A 20,238-nucleotide genomic window follows, 5' to 3' on the forward strand; every position below is an offset into this window, starting at 1 on the left:
GACTGGGCCCTCCAAGGGCTATTTAGTGTGAGAGGGAATGAGAACTATTGCAATCATTTAGGTTAAAGCGTAGATAGAATAATAAACACTTCAAGTGCAAGTTATGACAACCCCTTAAGACCTGCAAATGGAAGCTGATAAATTATTTAAAGCACACTCTTAACTATGAACCACACACTGTATTCGGTAGTGCCTTTATAAACACTTACTTCATAGTCCATGTGTATCAGTATATTATCCTTTACTGCACAAGAAGAAAAACCCAGCATACAGTGGGATGTTTCACACCGAAGGGACATTTCCCATGGGATTAGGTGCCTAGATCATCAGTTTCTGATGAAACCTTAAGATGTATGAAACGTATTCTAGAACATCTGAAGATGAAGTCTGAACATCTCTCACGTTACTGAGCAAAAGGTTATCTGGAACAACCATTTCATACAGATGATTAAACAATGTGCCCATACATATTTAATTTGAAGAAAATTCTTAAACTACGCCTCTCTAAAATTTATGAAGTATATAAAACACATGATTTTACATTTATAAAACCTCAGCCCTTTTATAAAAAACAAAACAAGGCCTTAGGGTTTTGATTTTAAATCTATTGGTTTTTCTTTTCAGCAGTTTTAGTTCCTATGATAAAAAAACCGCAACAAACAGCACTCCACCATGGCCTTATAATGCCAGGAATAAATTATCAAGTCACACAGTAAATAAAAATAAATAATTTCTAAGTTATTTTTATAAAAAAAAAATGGTCTCTTTTAATTGCACAGTATTTTAAATTTTCAGTAGCAATGAAAAGTCATTTGGGTATTTTTCTAAATGCTCCAGAGAGTAGCAAAGCATTGTGTCTCATTTTTCAAGCTTTACACATTGAAAATACCTTGGTCAAACTCATCAACTGATAAAAATGATAAATATTTTGGTAGTGTCTTACTGTGGCAAGATGCTGTGGTATCTCTCACCCAAGGCATTTAGTCCTCTGGTGCTCCCCTTGCTGGGCCAACGCCCCCAGCTTCCCGTTCCAAGTGAGGTACTCTGGTTTACAGCAAAAGCTTTGATATTTTTGGAAAGGTGTTCTCCATGAGCCACAACTTTCCCAGCAGAAGTTCATCAACAGCTCAGCAACAGTCCAACATCCTCGAAGGCTGCAAAAGTCTCCTTTGAGGGCTTCACCAGACTGGCACACCTTCTTTTTGGGGTGTCACATGAACACATCAGGCTTTTGGCTCTCCCCAGAGCTATTCTGCACTGGAGGACCAAGCTAGAACTCAAACATACCAAATAAAATGGGACACCTGAAAAGATATGATCTTCAGACCATTAGCAGTATTTTAAACCCCCTTTCCAAATATATGTGTGTATATATACAAATATATATATATGTGAGTCCACACACATATTTTAAAAAATAAAAGACAACAAAGTGATTAATACTGCCATAGCCTAGGCATGTTTAGCTCAAAGTTAATTATCTACAGGACATATTTAAAAACTCTAAATATTGGCAACAAGTTGTTGTATAGAAAACAGTTGTAGGCAGACGTGTAATGTATGTGTATTCAAAATACCGTGTATCTATATACTATTACTGATGTAGCTACAACAGCTTGGGATTTTATCTAAAAATACAGAGTTTCTGCTAAGTATCAAAACAACTCTCAAGTACTGAAGACAAGGGAACGTGTTGCCCTCTTCTTAGCAGAGGGACCACCCTAACTTGAAGGTACTTAATCCTTCACTCCACCTCTACAACTCAGCTGGCGCAAAGACAGTATCACTGAACTACCTTTACTATTTAAGTATCATGGGACATTACAGGTCAGTTATTTGCATCAGTGCAGTGATACAGACAAAGGTAGTACTTGACCAGTATAATTGTGTCCATGTTTGTTACTGGTGTCCTCTTTAAAAGAGGACTGATCTCCTCATCATGGAGGAATTCACACGCAACTCCTCGATCTGTTATCTCAGCTAAACAAAAGGAAGTATATTTTGTCCACAGTAAATTTGCTTTATCCAACATAAGAGAGTCTAAGGGGAACTAGCACAACGTTAAACCCACCAAATCACTCCTACTCTTACATTTTTAACACATTTTCAGTGCTTGAGCACAAAGAACAGAATCTATTACAAGAATTCTCTAGCAATCAACACACTTTTGGGGATTCCATACTGCACTGAGCGTACGCAGAGGCAATCGGTACTGACAACTCAGGTCTGGGCACAGCACACACGGTCCCACGCGCCTCCTTGCACCATTATCACAATGTGGCAAAGCCTGCTGGTCCAGTGCTCTAGGCCAGACTGCCACATGTACATGGTAGGAAGCATTCTGATGCTCCCATGATAGGGAAAAAGACAAAACACTTCTATTATATGCACATGTTTCTGTTCATGCTTAAAGGAATTGAACTTTTGGCAGAAGTAAATCCCTACATAAAAAACAAAGGTGGAAACCCATTACAAACACAAATATAATAATTTCATTATTAAAACAGCTGTATCTACACTATGGTGTAGTACTTCAGTGTAATTCAATTTAAAAAAATCTTAGTGTACAACTAAGATGAGACCCATTTCCCAGTCCAAACCTCAGCATCAGCGCTGCATCGATCTCTACTTTAAAACATGCTCTACAGATGGTGACCAACCAAATCCAGGGAAAAACTGTTGCCACAGGTGAAGAGGTCTTCTCCCTAAACAGAAGACAACACAGGACAGATGGTGGAGAGCCCCTCCGGTATTGCCGCAGGGACGGGCAATGGCAGAACCTGCAGAACACCAGCAGTGGGAGCTGCAGGTGCACTACGTCCTGAATTGGTTTGCTGAACATGGTTCAGATTATTGGATATTTCTATAGCACAATGCTCTTTAGAAGCATTTACTGTATACCCAAACTCTACTTGCTGCAACACATGGTGTCGCACAAGTAGTGAAAACGTCTTCATATTCAAAGGTGCTTGGACATCATTTTCAGGCAGCATTTTACCTTTATTTTAGTGGGTTCCCACTACAAAGATTTTAGAAGGAAGATGCCAATAGTTTTCTTTTTCTTTTTTATATGTGGAATTGAGACAGACACCTAAACGAACATCTACTGTTACTTGCCTAAGTCTATCCTATGTCTGAAATCTCTAATTTTTAAATAAGGGATAAAATGTTGCCCAAAAGACTAGTTATAATTATACATTTGTGTTTCTACTAAATCTAAAAATCAAAATAGTTCTCAGTTAAAAAGATACAATTTGTATCAACAGTAGAAGGTACTTTCTGGTTCTTCAGGGCCTTACTTAAAATTCCAGCAAGTGTATCAAAACTATCAGCTGTAATAGTGTAAACTAGTGACTTTTTTTTAATACTGAACATTGTTATAGTGGATGGAATCCTAAAACTGTCAGCAACTGATCATATCATGTGAGTACATCTGACATCAATTGCAATATCTACTTATTTTATTTATATATATATATATGTGTGTAAGGTTATGATGAGGTGCTAGTAAAACCCATTACTTAAAACCAGAAATATCCCTTACTAATGCTAAAACAGACTTGGTTTGTCCATTTCTAAAACTACACTATTTGTGGCAAGAATCAGGCCTACATGATGCAAAAGGCAAAAAACTAACTTCAGGAACGGGTATGGTATTTTCTCTCCCCACAACCTTCCCCAAGTGAAACAAAAAGGAAAAAAAAAAGTTTAAGTTATTATTTTGAGCTACAATATCATTACCATAGTGCAGTTAATAAATGTTGCATATCCTGAACACACAAAACCTTTTCAGGCCAGCCTTGATAAATAGCAAGAAAAATCAAAGTATCTTAAATACAAAACTTGCATTGAGATAATTAAATTCATTTAAAAACAGGTAAATATTTTATGAAAAACCATATTTTATCCAGTACAGTTATGCAGCAATACAAAGAAAAAACATCTAAAACAACTAATCACGACCCTATGATTTCAGGTCCCCTTTCACTGACCAGAAATACACAGAGCTGAGTAACAACACAGGGGAACTGATACAGGGTGCCCTGATTTGGGGTGGTTCTGAGCATTTGCAGTGTCTCTTACCTTCAAGGGGGGATGCAAATTCTCATTAACTTTGAAAATCAGGCAATAAGGCTTTTACCATACCCATAAATTAGTAAAAAAAAAAAAATATTTTTTCTCCTCTGTTTGCATCTGATCTTACTAATCAAAAAAATATGTAACTATTTAAACAAAACAAAGAAAATAATGAAAAGTGCCATACTATAAATTACCAATATATTGTTACCCATTTCACTGTTAACTGGTAACTTAATTATTTGTTAAAAAAAATGAAGTCAGTGCTGTAGTAAATCTTTGTTTTCTATAAAGAGATGATTACAGCACAAAAAAAGCTCACAAACCCAAACAAACATACATCAGACATACTTATGGTGTTGTAAAAAGTTCACAAACTTTGCTTGAAAATTGCTTGCCAGAAGTAGGAAAAATCCTCTTTCTGTAGGTTGTTTTAATACCTCACAGCCCAAGGACAAGCATCCAGCAAGTTAAAAAACTAAACCAAAAATCCCAACAACACGTAACAAGGATAGAAAGTGCTGCATATAAACCCCTGATGCACCAAAGATTATAACCAGAGACCACAGATTTTTTTTATATATATATATATATATATTAATTTAAACTGGAACATCCTCCAGCTGTGAAAATAGCCATTTAAAAATTTTCAAACTAGAACACAAAACATATCTGGTACTTCCAATGCATGGGGCTATACACACAGACTCCATGATACAGTATTTCACATAAACGGATTACTATATAACCTCCTTGCTGAGAAGGAGATCACAAATGCTATTGTAGCAAACCTCCCTCAGCGTTAGAGCTGAGCTGAAAACTACTAGACACCACAAAGATGCATCATCTCTCAATAACCTAGCTGAGACTTTTCCACTAAGATGGCTGCAGCGAGCTGCTGAGCGTCCGTCACGTGAGGGTTCTTCTTCATGACGATCCTGACCAGATCAGGGGGGAAGATGTTGCAGAGGTTAATGTAAACCTTCTCGCGGGTGTCTTGGTGCCTCGCAGGGTCTTGAGGGATTCCACAGTAAGGTACACGCCAAGTCTGGTCCTGCTGTTCAGGGAGGCTTTGGAAGGCAAACTGCTCGTAACACGGCTGCGTGGGGTTACTCGGCAAGGAGTAGGTTTGGCGGTAGCCATATGCATCCATCCCGTAACTCTGCCTATCCCAGCCCCCGAGCCCATCCTGGCCAGAATAAGGCTTTCTGTGTCTTAAAGGAGAATTATCGTACAAGCGTGAGTCTGAAATGCTGTCTATTCTCGTGGACACAAGGGCTCTCCCCAGGTGCATGGTCTTTGAATGCGGCGAACTCTGAGATGTGGAGTAGTCGTTCGGACAACTGGACCGAGCACCGACTGTCGGATGCTGCAGATGCACAGCCATGTACGGCATTGGAGATTTGTGGTGATGCTTTGGTTCTTCGTGACTATAGCTTTGCACTCGTGTGAGAGGCTCGTGGTAGCTCTGTAGGAAGGGCTGAGTGTTAAGGCGGCCGTGCGGGTGCATATGTTGGCACTTCAAGTTCTCCTCCAGCTGTGGGTCAGGCGAACTCATGTAAGAGCGATCGCTGTAACCCACATAGGAGTCACTACTGCCACAGCTAACGCTCCCTTCGCTGCTGCAGTCGGAAGCTACAGAGCTGATCCTATAATCTGTGTCCAAGGAGAAGCGCCTTTCGGGACTACGTGGACCAGATATACTTAGATTTGAATATGCACTCAGCATAGAGTAATACCCTACATCCACCGGAGACTCACATTTTGGATACTGGTCATAAGGCATTGGCGTTCCATGATTTTTGGTTGCCATCATCACTGTAGGATACTGGCCCTGTGATCTTTGATCCTGAGGTGGGAAGTGAACTCCGGATGGAAGGCCGTTAGTTAAAGGTGCAGTACTTTGGGGTTTTCCAGCAGAGGAACTTGGTATACTAACTAAAGAAGGTACAGACCTGGTTTCCAATTTGTTTTTGGTGGGAAGCTTTTCCTCCAAGTCTTGATAGACTTGAGTCCTTATACTAGGATCCGATTGCCTCTTTGGAGCAGCACGTTTCAGCTCAGAAGTGCTATCATTTTTTGTGCTACAGGGAACACTATTGCTTTTTACCAGTCCTCCTTCACTTGTAGTTTTGGCAGCTGTGCTTCTAGACATGGCACGAAGTTCATCAGCTACAGATCGCTGAGGCTGATTTCCTCTTTCTGGATGATAGTATTTGCATTTGTGTCCATAGGTACATTTCTTCCCTATTAGTACAAACATAATCAGATTAAAAAAAAAACCCTTCAAATAAAATCTGTTTGAATTGAATATAATAGAAATAATAAAAAATATCAACATCATATAAACATCAAACAATAGAAATGCCTCTCATTTCAAGTTTTACTGTGTATTTGAAAGGTCTTGCAAATGGTTTTGTGTGACATGGGGCATGATAAAAGATCTCTCTTGTACTGCAGAGAAAGAAGAGGCAGTAGTAGCATGGTGCAGCTAGTGCTCTAGGAATGCAGACCAACACTACCAGCCACATTTTGAGCTGAATGTGACACTGTCACTGTGTCTGTACACACCTGCTGTATTGGGCCAGGGTGATACATGGGCAGAAAACTTAATAGGGAAGTCCCACAGAGTCATAAGACCAGCAGGTTTCAGCTCAGTCAAGATGCCCGTAGGGTTGCTCAGTAGCTAAACTTCAGAGAGTTCACTAAATCTTCTAGAAGAAAACCTCATTGCCTTACCACATTAGAAAAGGGCTTCTGGAGTCTATAGGATTTAGGTGTTGTTTTGGATCTATTCCTATGAATGACTAACAAAGTTGCTCTGTAGATAGACATGTTCTCTAACTAGCACATGAAAAAAAATCACTTCAGTTTCCACTATCAGCTCAACCTCTTAGGCTAAGACAACAGTGTTAAAATCAATGTTAGAGTTTTTATTTTTGGCAGTGTTAAAATAAAGCAGGAACTTGGTCCCCATTCCCAGCAGTACAACAGATTGATGGGTTAAATCAAATTACCATAGGGACACGGTTGCTTCTTATGTTCTGGCACAATAGGCTTCTTCCTAAGAAAATTGTCCAGACTTGGACCATGGCGGCCAAGAGGATCATCAGGAGGCATAAATCTATAAAAAAAGAAAGAAGTATTACTGAAGCAAACAAGCCTTTCCATATTCTTTATGCAATGACCAAGAATCTCATGACTCTGTCCAACATCACAATCTGCTATCTTGTAGTTTTTAAGCCTGGGTACCTTGAGAGCAGTTTTGGCAGGCCATCTTTCTGCTACAGGCACTACCTGAGAGGTAAGTCATAGAAACAGTCTGCTTCAGACACCTTTAGTCTAGCTCAGTGGCAAAGCAGGGCTGCACACAACCCATCCCTAAATCGAAAGTAAGCGCAGCAATACAAGGCAGCGTTTTCTAAGAATGCCACAACTAACTTCACAAAACTGTGCTGACTGCCTAGGACTCTTGCATCAGTGTTTGGGCACTCACATACAACCGCCTGCTCGGTGGAGTACGCAGTCCCCCATCACAAGAAGCCACCTGCTGTAACTGCAGTTGATCTGTACGCCAGGGTACAAAGGTACTATAGATAGATCTAATCAGACGGTCGAACTACAAACCTCCTGAGGTTCATTCCAACATGAGGTTTCCTATGACTCTAGAACTTAGGAGTGTAACCAAAGGCACTCAGAAATGCTGGCTCCATATATCAAGAGATTTGAAATATTATACCACAGCATACATCAAATATACAAAGGCATATATCAATAGAGAAAAAAGCATAAGAAGACATAAAGATATCACTATAAAAATAGAATTCTGAGTACTTCTAATTAGAAGAACAAATCTATGATTGACTATTCCTCCTGTTTTTCTACAGGTACCTAATGATTTGGGTGTAAGATAAAAAAATCACACAAATCTTAAAACAGTCCTTTCCTCAATTATTTTAGTGGCATATATAAAGACAGAATGACTTACTTGTCATTAACAAATGAATACATCAACAAGCGCTCATCTATGAACTTCTTCCATTCTGGCTTTTCATTAGCTAGATCCCTGTAATTATCATTAGAAACAATGATGCCGTCTGACTCAAAGGCCAACTTCACTATAAATCGGTCATCGTAGCACACCACCCTTCTCCCTTGCACTCGCCGGGATGGTGTGAACACAAGAATCTTCTCCTTTTCTAATTTACGCAAAATTTCTTGATCTACAAGGAATAACAATCAAAAGTTAAACAAGGAAGAAAAGAAAAATATGTTTGTTTAATCTCTAAAGACTTGAGGAAGAAAATCCAGACACTAAGGACTAAAAATGTCTTTAAACGGTTATAGTCCAGCAGAAGGTGTCTGATATATGATATCTGAAGTTAGGGTCAGCAGTCAGCTGGCAACACTTTCAAAAAAACCCCCAAACAAATCAAAACCTTCTGCTTCACACTAGTTCTCTACGACTAACAGAAGGAGACTTCGTTCACGTTCCTCTGGTTCAAAAGAAATACTACTTATCAAAAAAACCATGAAAAACTCCTCTGGTTGAATGGGTGGTTTTAAACATCACTGAATGTTTCAGTGAATAGGAGGACTATACCCAAGCTATGGGTTTTCCATAACTAAGCTCCTTGGTAAAGACAGACCTTTTTCATCTATTTGTGGTACCCAGCAAGAAACAGGTTTTGAAAGAATTCTAGTAGCTCACATTAATAGGACTGTCTCATAAAAGTCTCTGCCCATTAAAAGAAGGGGTTGCTACCCATAAGGACTAGAAAACCCACATTCAGTAAAAGCATTCAGGCTCTTCCTAAATATTAACAGCATTCCCCAAAAAGACCTCTGATGTCATTTTGTAACCAACAGCAAAAGTGGTGGTGGTTTGGCTTTGGGATTTTTTTTGTTAACATCAGTAATAGTTCAGATTGTATCTTTCCTTGAATGGTTTACATTTTATTTATACCTAAGTTCTTATCAAAGCCAAACAGATTTCTCTTTAATCCTGTTAAATAAGAATATTTAGTATTTTATGTAATTCCTTCTTGTCCTGCACAATCTGTCAGTCACATACCCAAAAGCATTTTCTCTTTGTCTGCGTGGAACCTGGAGGTCCCAAGGAGCTTTGAAAGACTTCAGGCTACCAAGAAGGTTGTACCTAGCACTGGGGCACCTACCCCTTTTGTTGATTCTCCTACCCATCACTCAGATCAGACAAGCTATGAAAGAAAAATACACAAAAAACTAGGCAACATCTAAACCAGCAGAAGAATATGACTCATGGCTCTTAATAATGGTTAAGATCTCAAATAACTCAACTGTTTTGTAGCATAAGAAACTTGACAGGGAACATGTTCCATCTGGGAAAAAAAAAGACTCCAACAGAAAGAAATACAGCATTAATATTACATATATACAATATATTTAATACAAGCATTTATTTGCTTAGTAGAAAAAGCACAAGATTTTAAATTAAATATAACCTTTTTGTATTCATCACTCCACAGTGTGGTAAATGATGAATAAGAGTGTGATGGAAGGTGATTTTTTTCCCCACTAAGAAAGAATAAAAAAATCTGCCACGTGATGAAGGGCAGGTACTAATAACAAAGATGTGGTTGTTGTTTAGTCCAAGAGGCTTCTCGTGAATACTGACAGTCTAGAGCCATCCTCACATCTAGGGTTTTTTCAAAATTCCAGGTGACTGCATGTTTCAGTTGCGTATCTCTGGAAACGGAGTGCCAGCACAATGTATTTCACAAGACTGGTAGCACACAGGCTCCCTGCATTCTGACAAGACAACTGAAGAACTTCTGTTTTACAGAAAATACAATAACCTGCTTTGATCTTCCTCCCATTTTCAGGGTCTGTGATGACACATGGAAAACCGATTTCTCATCGTTAGACAACGGGTCAATTCTATGCATTACTACTTTCTTGAAACTCCTTTTGGGGCTTCCAGCCCCATGTACATTTCTAGCTGATGTCACAGTTTATTTCCAAGTACCCAAATTTTTATATACTTAGCCAATGTTCTTCCCATACCTCAAACACTAGTACAGTGAAAGAGAATGGCTTCAAAAGAAAGGCTCCACACTGCTTGTGAGGATGGGAGAACAGCAACTTTCCAAATATTTTCTTGCATTAACATGATATATTCTAGTAGCAATCAAGCAAAGAGAATGAAAATCTTTCCAGATATCTGAAAATGCACATGGCAATCAAAACATGCTTCCATATTCTTTTAGAATCTAGATCTACTACTCTCAAAAGCTTTCACCTCTTTAAAGGTAGCCATGTTGGGCCTTCCTTCAAAAAAAAAAAAAACCACCTTTCTTTCCCTCCTTAAACTCTAGGGGTTTTTTAACCCCCAAATTCCCCTCAGTTTCACCTCATGGGCAGATAGAGAATGCCTCTCCAAGCCTTCACACAGAACCTGTTGCATCAAGAAATAAATACCTCTACACCAATTTTTTTTCCTACACAAACACATTCAAAATTAAAATATTTAAAATTTGTCTCACTTGTTAATAGTAACAATGAAGAAAAAAACATTCCCTTTCTGTCAGGATAATTCCCATAAGCCGAAGCACAGGCAGTGACTCACTGCAGGTGACTAGCAGACAGGCCAGCCTGGCAGAATCTGCTCACCACAATAAAGATCACCCAGCAAATGACTCACTTCAAACCTTTTCACTACTAATGATGCACGGGTATAGCAGACTTAAAAAATGGCAATTACACTCTTCAAGGAGTAAGTAGCAACGTTAATGGAAACTTGATCAGATAAGCAGAAAAGGAGGACTTGGAAAGGGCATTGCTTTGTCTTTTCCCTTCCTAAAGATTACAATGCAGTTACTACCCCAAAGATATTCTATGAGAACCTTTTATGTCTAAACATCTGTTCATTTGAGCAGTAGCATTCAAGCTGTGCAAAGCATCAAACAACCAGTGAAGATGGAACAGAGCTTACCTGTTATAAGAGCATCAGGTCTTGACTGTTCTTTCCTCCATGCTGGCACAAACACAGTAACATCCTTGTGGCCTCTTTCCAAAAACCAGTCCACTGCCAATTTGATTCCTCGACAAGAAAATACTTCTTTGTTCCCGTGGCTGAAACACACATTCAAATTCTTTATTAGCTGACTTTATTTTTCTATGACCATAAATGGAGCTCAACAAAATGCAGATCTCAAAGCCATGCTCTTCACTTGCCCCATGGTTCCTAAAGGCAGCTGGGTGTCAGTCTGAGCCTTACTCAAACACAGCCATCACTCGCTCCATGGTGTGGGAGAGGGCTACTAAATCTGCCAAACATTTTCATCATCTCTCCACAGATTTGACAAGTAAGGAAAAATATAAGTAGGGCGTGTTAAAAATCCTCATAGCCCAATGAAAAGTATGGGGTATAACAGGCAGCTCCAAGACTTGATGAGGGAAACCAAAAGGCCTGAAATCCCAACAGGGGAGCGCAGTGTGTTCAGGAAATGCTAGCAGTTGAGCACTGAGCACATGGCAGCAGGGGAAGAGACAGCAGATCCCTGCTGGAAGAGCTCTGTGAGCTCCCATGGGAAGAGGGAAAGAGAGAGGAGAAGGTCTCCATGCCCAAGGGGATGGCAGGCACTTTGCAGGACAAATTAGGCAGTCTGGAGAGACTGTCCAAAATCAACATAACAAAACTAAGAATTTGCTTAGTATTGCACTTCAGAAGGAGAAATTAATATGTATTTAAAAAGCTGTGGAGAGACAGTTAAACAGAAACCGATCAGACACAAGCAAAACAAAATATGAGTGCCTGTTGTGCAATAACTGCCCGAAGTAAGGCAAGAGACGCAATTACGTCATTTTCTAAAGGCAGACAAGTCCTTGCCCAACTTTTACATCTAGTTTTGGGCAGGACATATTATAAAAGACACAGACGAAATGGAAAGAATCCAAAACAAAGTGGAATGAGACCTATGGGGAAAGGCTGAAGGAAGTACATTTAGTTAATCTGGTGGAAAAAAAGCAGCTTGTGGAGGAACAAAACAATCTTCAATATATAGAAATTAATTAAAATAGAGGACAGCAATCAACGATTGGGTCTCCACAGAAAAGTTCTGGGAGCATGGGGGCTGCAAGGCGGTTGCTACGAGAAGAGGTTCGGTCTGTCCCACGCTAGGCATGCCCAGCTCTAGCCAGCTCCACAATGAAGGAGAAGAGAATGAGGGAACACTTAGGCTCGAGGAGGAGGAGGTGCTTCAAGAGGAGCAGGTACATCCCCAGAGGGACTTGCAGACTGTGGAGAACAGTAAAAGTGCAAGAAGGAAGGAGCAGCAGAGAAAAAGTGACAGCCTGACCCCAATCCCCTGCACTGGTCACAGTAGTTTTGAAGGGACTGACTGTCTGCAGCCACAACAAGCTGTGAGAGGTGTCTGAGTGAGGCTGTGATGAGGTAGCACAGGGGACACATATTTGGAGTGAAGAGAGTCTGGGAGAAGGAGAGATGTTCTTCCCCCCTAAATATTTTAATGTTTGCCTCTTTTGTTTCATAATACCTGATTCAGAATTAAATATTTACGTTAACTGGCTATAAATGAAATTCCACAAGATGAGTCTGTTTGACATAAAAAATTACTCGGTGAGCGATCTCCCTGTCATTATTTTGACCCATGGGTTTTCTTGCTTCTGTTTCTCTCCTTTTCTCTCCCCCATTCTGCTAGGAAGTGGGGAGCCACAGTCAACCCCCCATAGTCCTGCTGGATAAGGACAGAGAAGTCCTTAACCAGCATAAGGAACCATTAAGCACTATGTTAGTAAAACCTTTCAACCTGATCTGTGAGACAGTCTGGCCATAGATTTTGGGATATTCTCACTGGGCACTTTGCAAAACAAGTTAGACAGCTCCTCTGGGGCCATTCTGGGCTCTCCATGCACAAGAGGAGACAAGCAACTTTTGTGAGGTCTCTCCCAACCCCACAGCTCTGTGTAGCAGAAGAAATGGAGAGGCATGGAAATAAACTATCACCTTTCACTTGGCTGGCTTGTCATGTATAGCAGGTATGCCACAACCTGCTTTCCAAAAGGGTAGAAGACAATTCTTTCCCCATGGATATTGTGAAGGGGACAATATCATGATGGATAGCCACAGGAATTTTAAAAGCTCCTTCTACTTGCATGTTTTGAGGTAAATAAAACCATCAGAAAGTTACTTAAAAACACTTTCCCCTCTCTCAGTAGGGAAGTTTAAGTACCTATTATTTCCAGCTTTCTAAAACACAGCACTGCTGCATGTTTCTTGGTACTGAGGGAGCTTGGGTAATTGTGCAATGGACAAAGTGCCAAAGTAAAAGTGAGAAAAATTTTGAAACAATGTTCAGATTTCAGAAGCCTGTGAAGGAGGTGTCGAGAGAGAATGAGTCATGGCTAACACCTCTCACAAAGCAGCATCCTCAGCAGAGGCTGTGTTGAAGGTCACGGATCCCAAACAAAAGAAAAAAAATAAGTTTAAAAAAAAAAAAGAAAAAAAAAAAAGAAAGGAAAAAGTGAAAAAAATAGAGCCCACTACCATTAACTGGATTTAAGTGAGGACCTGTACTGTTTCCTCCTCTAATGATACTAGAGAGACTACCTGGAAAACTAATTATATACTAAGATATTGCAATTGTTGCCAGCCATAATAATCAAAGTTTGTTGATTTTAGAGGGCATGGGGTACTCCAAGGATAGTTTTAAATCCATCTTCTGTGCCTACACTAGGAAGGCTGTCAGGAACAATACAACTATGTCACTCAATATCCTGTTTAGCTATGGTTACAGGCCTCATGTAGAGTATGGTTATAGACATTCCCTGTTTTGTATGATAATATCATGCAATACAGTATTACATGGTAATGTAATTACCATTAAATGGTAATGACACTGTAATAATAAAACACAGACCAATACTTTTTCTAGGCATTGTTTTATACCATATCACTATTCCTGTGCTTGTTTGTCTGAAAGAGTGGTATATTTGTGTATTTCAGGACTTACTGGGAGTCACACACAGATGTGTCATGCTTAAAAAGCACGTGCACATACACACAGCAAAAATGGCCAACAGTATTTCAGCCACAGAAGGTCTAATTACATCTCCCCTCAACAACACAAAATCAGAACACCTGTTGTGCATTCAGTGCCCACTTGGCAGCCAAAAGGCCTCCTTTGCAAAGCCTGATACAGGACATTACTGCTCGTGCTATCAGCAGGTGGTGTGCAACCACAAACGTATTGAGAATCACTTTAAAACAGCCAGGAAGGGCTTGTTCCAGCTACTAAATTCCACTGGAATCACTGTGCTGTTATTACTCTAAACAATCTCCATGGTTTCAAATGGATCAAACCACTTTTCCCTCCTGACACTGAGCAAAAGGTGAGTTAGACTACATTTTAGTAACACTATGCTTCTTTCCATAAGTCTGAAAAATCATTTCTGTAATGAAGTCCCGGAATCTGAAAGAAATGGATGCTCTTGCCCATTGGTTTTCATCTTGCTGTAATTCAGGCCTCACTTTTGAAAGCAGAGGGAGGGCCAGGCAGTTCAGCTCCTTAGTTTTTTCTAGCCTAATACAGACTATTAAAATTCTTTCATCCAGAATATAAATTTTAAATATACTTAAACTCCATGAAACAGAAATGCGGAATGCATTACCATGCATACCAGCTATTTTGCACTGCTGAGCAAGTGAATTTATAACTTGTATAAATCTTCACTTTTTTTCTGCTCCTTTCAGCCGATAGCTGAATGGATACAAATTCCAAGAAATTTAAATGATTAGTGGAAAAGTCTGTGAAAGAGATGTGCAATTAAAATTTGCTCTTTTGGTTTGTTGTCATGCTCTTCAGATTTGATGCTCTTCATTTTGTGATTTTTTTTTGCTTCATCAGCTTTATGATACATCATGTGGTGAAAAGACTGGAATCATGCTGCTGCTTCTGACTTCCTTCTGTTCAGTTGTGAAAAAAAAAGGAGAAATGTTCGTACTTCTTTGCTAAGAAAAATTCTTTTAAAAATCTCCTCCCAATTATTAGGAGTATGTGAAAACTCAGACCAGTCAGGTTGACAGCTGTAGCCCTGGGTGAGACATTGGTGTATACTACTTTGGTTCTGCTTGCTGCTGATGTTTAATCTACAACTCTTAGAAGTTGAGAACTACTTACCTCTTGGAAGGTAAAGTATGTTCCTTCAGAAGCACCTATTTCTCTTTCATAGTACACACGAATGATTCTTTTAAACATCACTTTTATATTTGGCCTGTTGATAGTTGTAATTTTATTTTTAAATGAAAAAAACCACCTCCTGGGCAAAAATCAATCAATCAATTTTTAGGCTAGGAGAGTTATTAGAAAGTGGTGAAACATCTGATGAGAACATTTTCATTTTCTCTGTTACCTTCCCAGACCCTAGATCTTCTACTAGATTTTCTAGTGACTGTCTTGAAAAGACTTCTGGTACACACTCCTAAAAGACTGACTGCTTAGAATACTTGCAAGACTTCTGGCGTGCTCTAATGCAATATTCAAACCAACACAGAGCTCACATTTTGGAAGCTACAGCAAACATACACATTGATGACAAGAGCTGAGGTCTACAATAATGCCTTGTTGCAATATGCATACAGGTTTTTATACAATTGAAATCTGCACATATCAAGGCACTTCCCATGTGAAAGCATATTGACTAAAACCAAGAACAAAATTCAAATACATACTTGCCCAGTATGAGATATTACAGAGCTACCAAACAGTTATCTTCCATCATACCATAGGAGGAAAACAGTGTTCAGTCCATAGCACAAACAGAGAAGAATTTCCACCCTGTATTATATCAGTGACTCATAACCCTGGCAGCCTGGCTTTGTAACTAGCCTCATCCCTTTTTAAACTTTTTTAAGCTCTATTAACTTCCTAATCACAGAAATCATTTGTCCCAGAGCATTTCTCAGTAACCCGGGCCCTTCTATCAGTGCTGCATTTGTTCCTTATGTATATATTTTGGTGCTGACACAAACAGTTCCCAAATGTTTTGGGTTTTGTTTTTTTTTTTTTTTTAGCCCGTGGCAAATTACTTCAATGCTTTGAGGTCTTAGAAGGAAAAAAAGCCTTGGCAGCTGTAGGGTTTCTAATGCCAGGGCACTCTACGGGGCACAGTAAGCACTGTCCCTGGCCAGACCTGCATGCCGAGCCAGAGTCACACACTCAGTAGTCAGAGGTCAAAACAGGCAAAGAGGAGCTATACTCAAAGCTGCCAGTGACAAACTACTATCCACATGATTGTTACTTGTTGGAAAAATGTTTTTAACTATTCCTTACAGTGACTTCTCAAAATAACCTGAAAAGATAGACAGACAGTGCTACTGGAAGATGTCTGAATCAACATATCAAGATACAACCATGTCTACCAAACTCAGCAACGCAGAGTCTGGGGAGGAACTAATGCAGCTAAACTGCTAGTTTGTTAAAATACATAAGCAATTAAATTTACACATGAAAACTCCATGTGGCATAGACAAGACAATGAATCGAGCCATCCTTTGGTTGACACAATTTGCAGTTGTGGAAAAACTTCTCTGTAGGCAGGGTACCACTGAAGCTTTTACTACAGCCAAATGACCTGCCTCATGGTTAATACATGGGGACATGACTCAGTTGCCTGAACAGAGACATCTAATGCTGCTTAGGCACCTTAGTAACACCTCCTCCAGCTGACTGCCACTCCTGAATGGCACTGGGGATTGAGACATGACTGTCAGGCCTGGGTGTATGTTTCTGATGCCACCAAGCACCTAGAACATCCACAGCTGGATGGAGGGTTGGGTATGAAAGCTGTAAGAAAATTGTAAGATACCTGTCCTACAGTGGGAATGCATTTAACCAAAACAACCCTCCCCAAATCAGCATCTTCCTCTCTCAAATAAAGATTACGTACAGTAGTTATCTTGTGCTGCATTTCCCTTGTGCGATGATGTACAATCAAGGACTATTTATATACACAGGCCAGGGTTTTCCAAAAAGGGAAACTGAAGTGCATCACCTTCCTGGCCCGGGAATCCAAAGGGCGCAGTTTTCAGAAGATGTAATTGCTCAAAACAAGGTTAATTGATTTTGATCTGCAAATCAAGACAGTACATGATCAAAATACTTTGATTCTTTTGCCTACAAAATTCTGAAAGTGGCTGGCTAAAAATAATAATGCAGCAAGTAAAATATCCAATTATTTGCTTATCAGTGTTATCTTCATGTTCCACTCTCTGTAAGCACAACAGACTTCTTTTTTGTCTATATGTTTTCAACATAAAGTTTTATACAAATTGGAAACACTCTTTTCACTTTTAGCAAAGAAAGTATGAAGGTACTCAGGGTAGCCATATGGGACAGAAGTCAATTATTTAAATAGTTATAATTTTCCCACAGTATTTGTAAATAACAACTCTGTTTCTTATTCCTTACTTCTTGGTGGTAAGAGCCTGACTTTGATTCCAGGAAAGAGAAGTATCATAGAAATAACCAATTTTAGGCCATTTTCAGCATCCCAATCTTATCCTTGAAAAGGACAAGCAAAGGACTGTGCAAATATGTTGCAGTATATTTCTCTCTTCAGAAGCAACTCCTTCACTCTCAACCTAGCAGTAAAAGGAAGTCCTAAAACAAAGGGACAAAAGAGAAACCTCAAAACCTTGTCTCTGCTGCTTCATGGAGAAACAGGACCTACCTCCGTTTCAAACTGAGGAAGCTGGTGATGCACAAAGAGCAGGTCCAAAAATGTACTGGAGAACAGAGGCAGAGGTGACAATGACGATGAAGAGCTGACAATGAACTGTTAGACTGCTTACCTCAGTTATGTAAAGGGTAAATTTAGGTTATCTAAAATCTCATCACACAAGGATACAAACTACTATTGACTGAAATGTGTCCCCATCTACTATCTATGCTGTGCAGCCTACACTAAAAAAGGTCCTGAGTGCATTTTTATGGAGGACAAATGCCTTTCTGACTCACGTGGATTAAGGCTCTAAATGAAGATTTTGCATTACAACATCATCATCTACATGCAAAAAAACAACTCACCTTATGAAGCAGGGTTAGTGCTACACAGTTCCCTGGAAAGCTGACATAGGTCAGTGCTCAGGTATGGCACGACTGAATCCTGGGTCCTGTTCCTTTAGTACAGCCTCACTCCTTGCTGTGGGAAGAGTCTATCAGAAGTTCCACAGCAGCTCTAGGGGATTATTTAATTTGCTGTTCAGGTCTGATTTTAAGTTTATGCACCCACACATGGAAAATCAGTCTCATCTGTAAGGGCATTCTAACAAAAGACTTTGTGTGTGTGAGACTCAAATGTACAGGCATCTTTCCTCTTCTGGAAAAGGATTAAGTCAACACTAAGAAAGCCAGAATAATGAAAGAACCAGACCAGAGTTTAGTATCCTATAGAAACTCAACAGCAATTCTTCAAGTCATAGCCTGCAAAAGCCCCCTTTCTGCTATTCTGCTGAAAGAGGGGGTTTGCTTTGTTTTTAACACTTTAACATACTCGTATTTTTAGACCACATTGGAGCTTTAAACTTGAAATACACAGACACATTTGATCACTCAATTTCAGTTCAAGGCACAAATGACAAGCAATGCCATCTCAAAGTATAAGAAAAGCTTTCCAAGCATTACTAAAAGGTAGAAAATTTGGAAGTGCTAGCTTTTTCTTAACATACAGTTTGCTAAAGCAGCTTGTCTGGAATGGCAGAAGTCACCAGACAGACCAGCACGCATGCTGGCTCTGGCTGGCCAGAGGAAGTTATTCTGCCCCAAGCCTCATTCTGTGCTGCTCTCAAGGAATTCACAAATCCACCCATCATCAATTGACTAGATGCAACCAGTTACACAAATATGAATATCCAATCACATTATCAGATATATCCTTCGTCCTTTGAGTCATACCTAGTTGATCTCCCACTGACAAAAACATCAGGTTATGTTTACACGTCTAATGGAAAATAATCCTTTCTGGTTCGCCCCTCTGAACTGGGAAGCTGAATCAACTCATTTTGCAGCCATGTAGTCACTAGATGAGATGCAGGTAGGAAAGCATCCCTGGTAGTGGGATAGAGGAAAGGCTGAAAATAAGTCACCGTGTCACTCATTGGATGTTTTGTGAAACCACATCCTTAATTAGTTATGCAATGCAGATACAGGGCAGCACAATGTTTAATCCTTCCAGAAGAGGACAGCTGTCTCATTTTACCTGTATTACTGGAATCAATCACCTCAACCTTCTCCACAAAAATTCCCCTCCCCATCAAATACATCTTTTAAATGAAAATTAGTAGTTCTTACTTAGAATAATCAAGTATGTGTACTACAACAGTATGGGAGTAAGAATATAGATCACAGTCTAACCATTCCTGTGAGAACATATAAGAAAGCTTTCAAGAACATCTCTCCAACTATCTACAGTCTTTCTTAGGGCCCATTTCCCTTTAGCAATTCCAAAGTGAACTCATCAGCTACAGTCTGGAAGAGCAAAGAGGAAAGAAAAGACTCTGACAATTTTTAGTTACTCATAACAGGACCCTGGACACTCAGAGACAGAAATCTCAACAAGACTGAACTGCAAGTGAATCTCCCTCACTTCTTTGAACATTGCTCTTTTACATGGAAAAGCTGAAATCTTCCCAGTATTTAAAATGCCTATTATTACTATTAGCTATTTTCTTGAAGGGAAAAGGACAGATCCTGTGGGTAAACAACTGGTTGCACAGCTGGTGTCAGCAGCTGGGACTCATCTTTTACACAATGGGACTGGCTTCCATAATCAAGGACTGATTTCTAAGAAAAGGTGGGATGCACTTGACCAAGCAGCTAGTTGGCAAAGATGCTTTTGTCCCGATCAACAAAGCAAGGAATGAGCAATCCAGGAAGTTTCTGAAGTGCATTGAGAGTAACTTCTTAACATGGGTGACTGAGGACCCAACAAAGCAACCTCCTCGACCCTCACGCTTAGAAATAAGGAAGAACGAGTCCAAGATGTGAAACTCAGGGGCAGCCTTGGCTGCAGTGACCTTGAATGGCAGAATCCTGCGAAGAAAGAGCAAGGCAAAAAGCAGGATCACAATGCCAGACTTCAGGAGAGCAGATTTTGGCCTGT

The 20,238-nt window shown here is 39.7% G+C and overlaps 1 protein-coding gene across 3 annotated transcripts in view; it reads right to left on the minus strand.

The window, feature by feature from the left end:
• Positions 1-448: 448 nt before the first annotated feature.
• The window catches only part of ZC3H12C (zinc finger CCCH-type containing 12C), a 44,712-nt gene continuing 24,922 nt past the window's right edge, over positions 449-20,238 (minus strand). For all 3 annotated transcript variants that reach the window (XM_027885015.1, XM_027885024.1, XM_027885006.1), the window contains exons 3-6: positions 11,051-11,190; positions 8,066-8,300; positions 7,095-7,201; positions 449-6,324 (exon numbers count right to left, since the gene is read on the minus strand). In XM_027885015.1, coding sequence (XP_027740816.1) covers positions 4,928-6,324; positions 7,095-7,201; positions 8,066-8,300; positions 11,051-11,190 — 1,879 coding nt within the window. In that variant the 3' untranslated portion in view covers positions 449-4,927. The remainder of the gene's footprint in view (positions 6,325-7,094; positions 7,202-8,065; positions 8,301-11,050; positions 11,191-20,238) is intronic.

This window comes from Empidonax traillii, unplaced genomic scaffold, assembly GCF_003031625.1.
Source record: "Empidonax traillii isolate 1590-97213 ecotype Southwest subspecies unplaced genomic scaffold, ASM303162v1 scaffold9:size3134949, whole genome shotgun sequence".
Taxonomy (NCBI): Eukaryota; Metazoa; Chordata; class Aves; order Passeriformes; family Tyrannidae; genus Empidonax; species Empidonax traillii.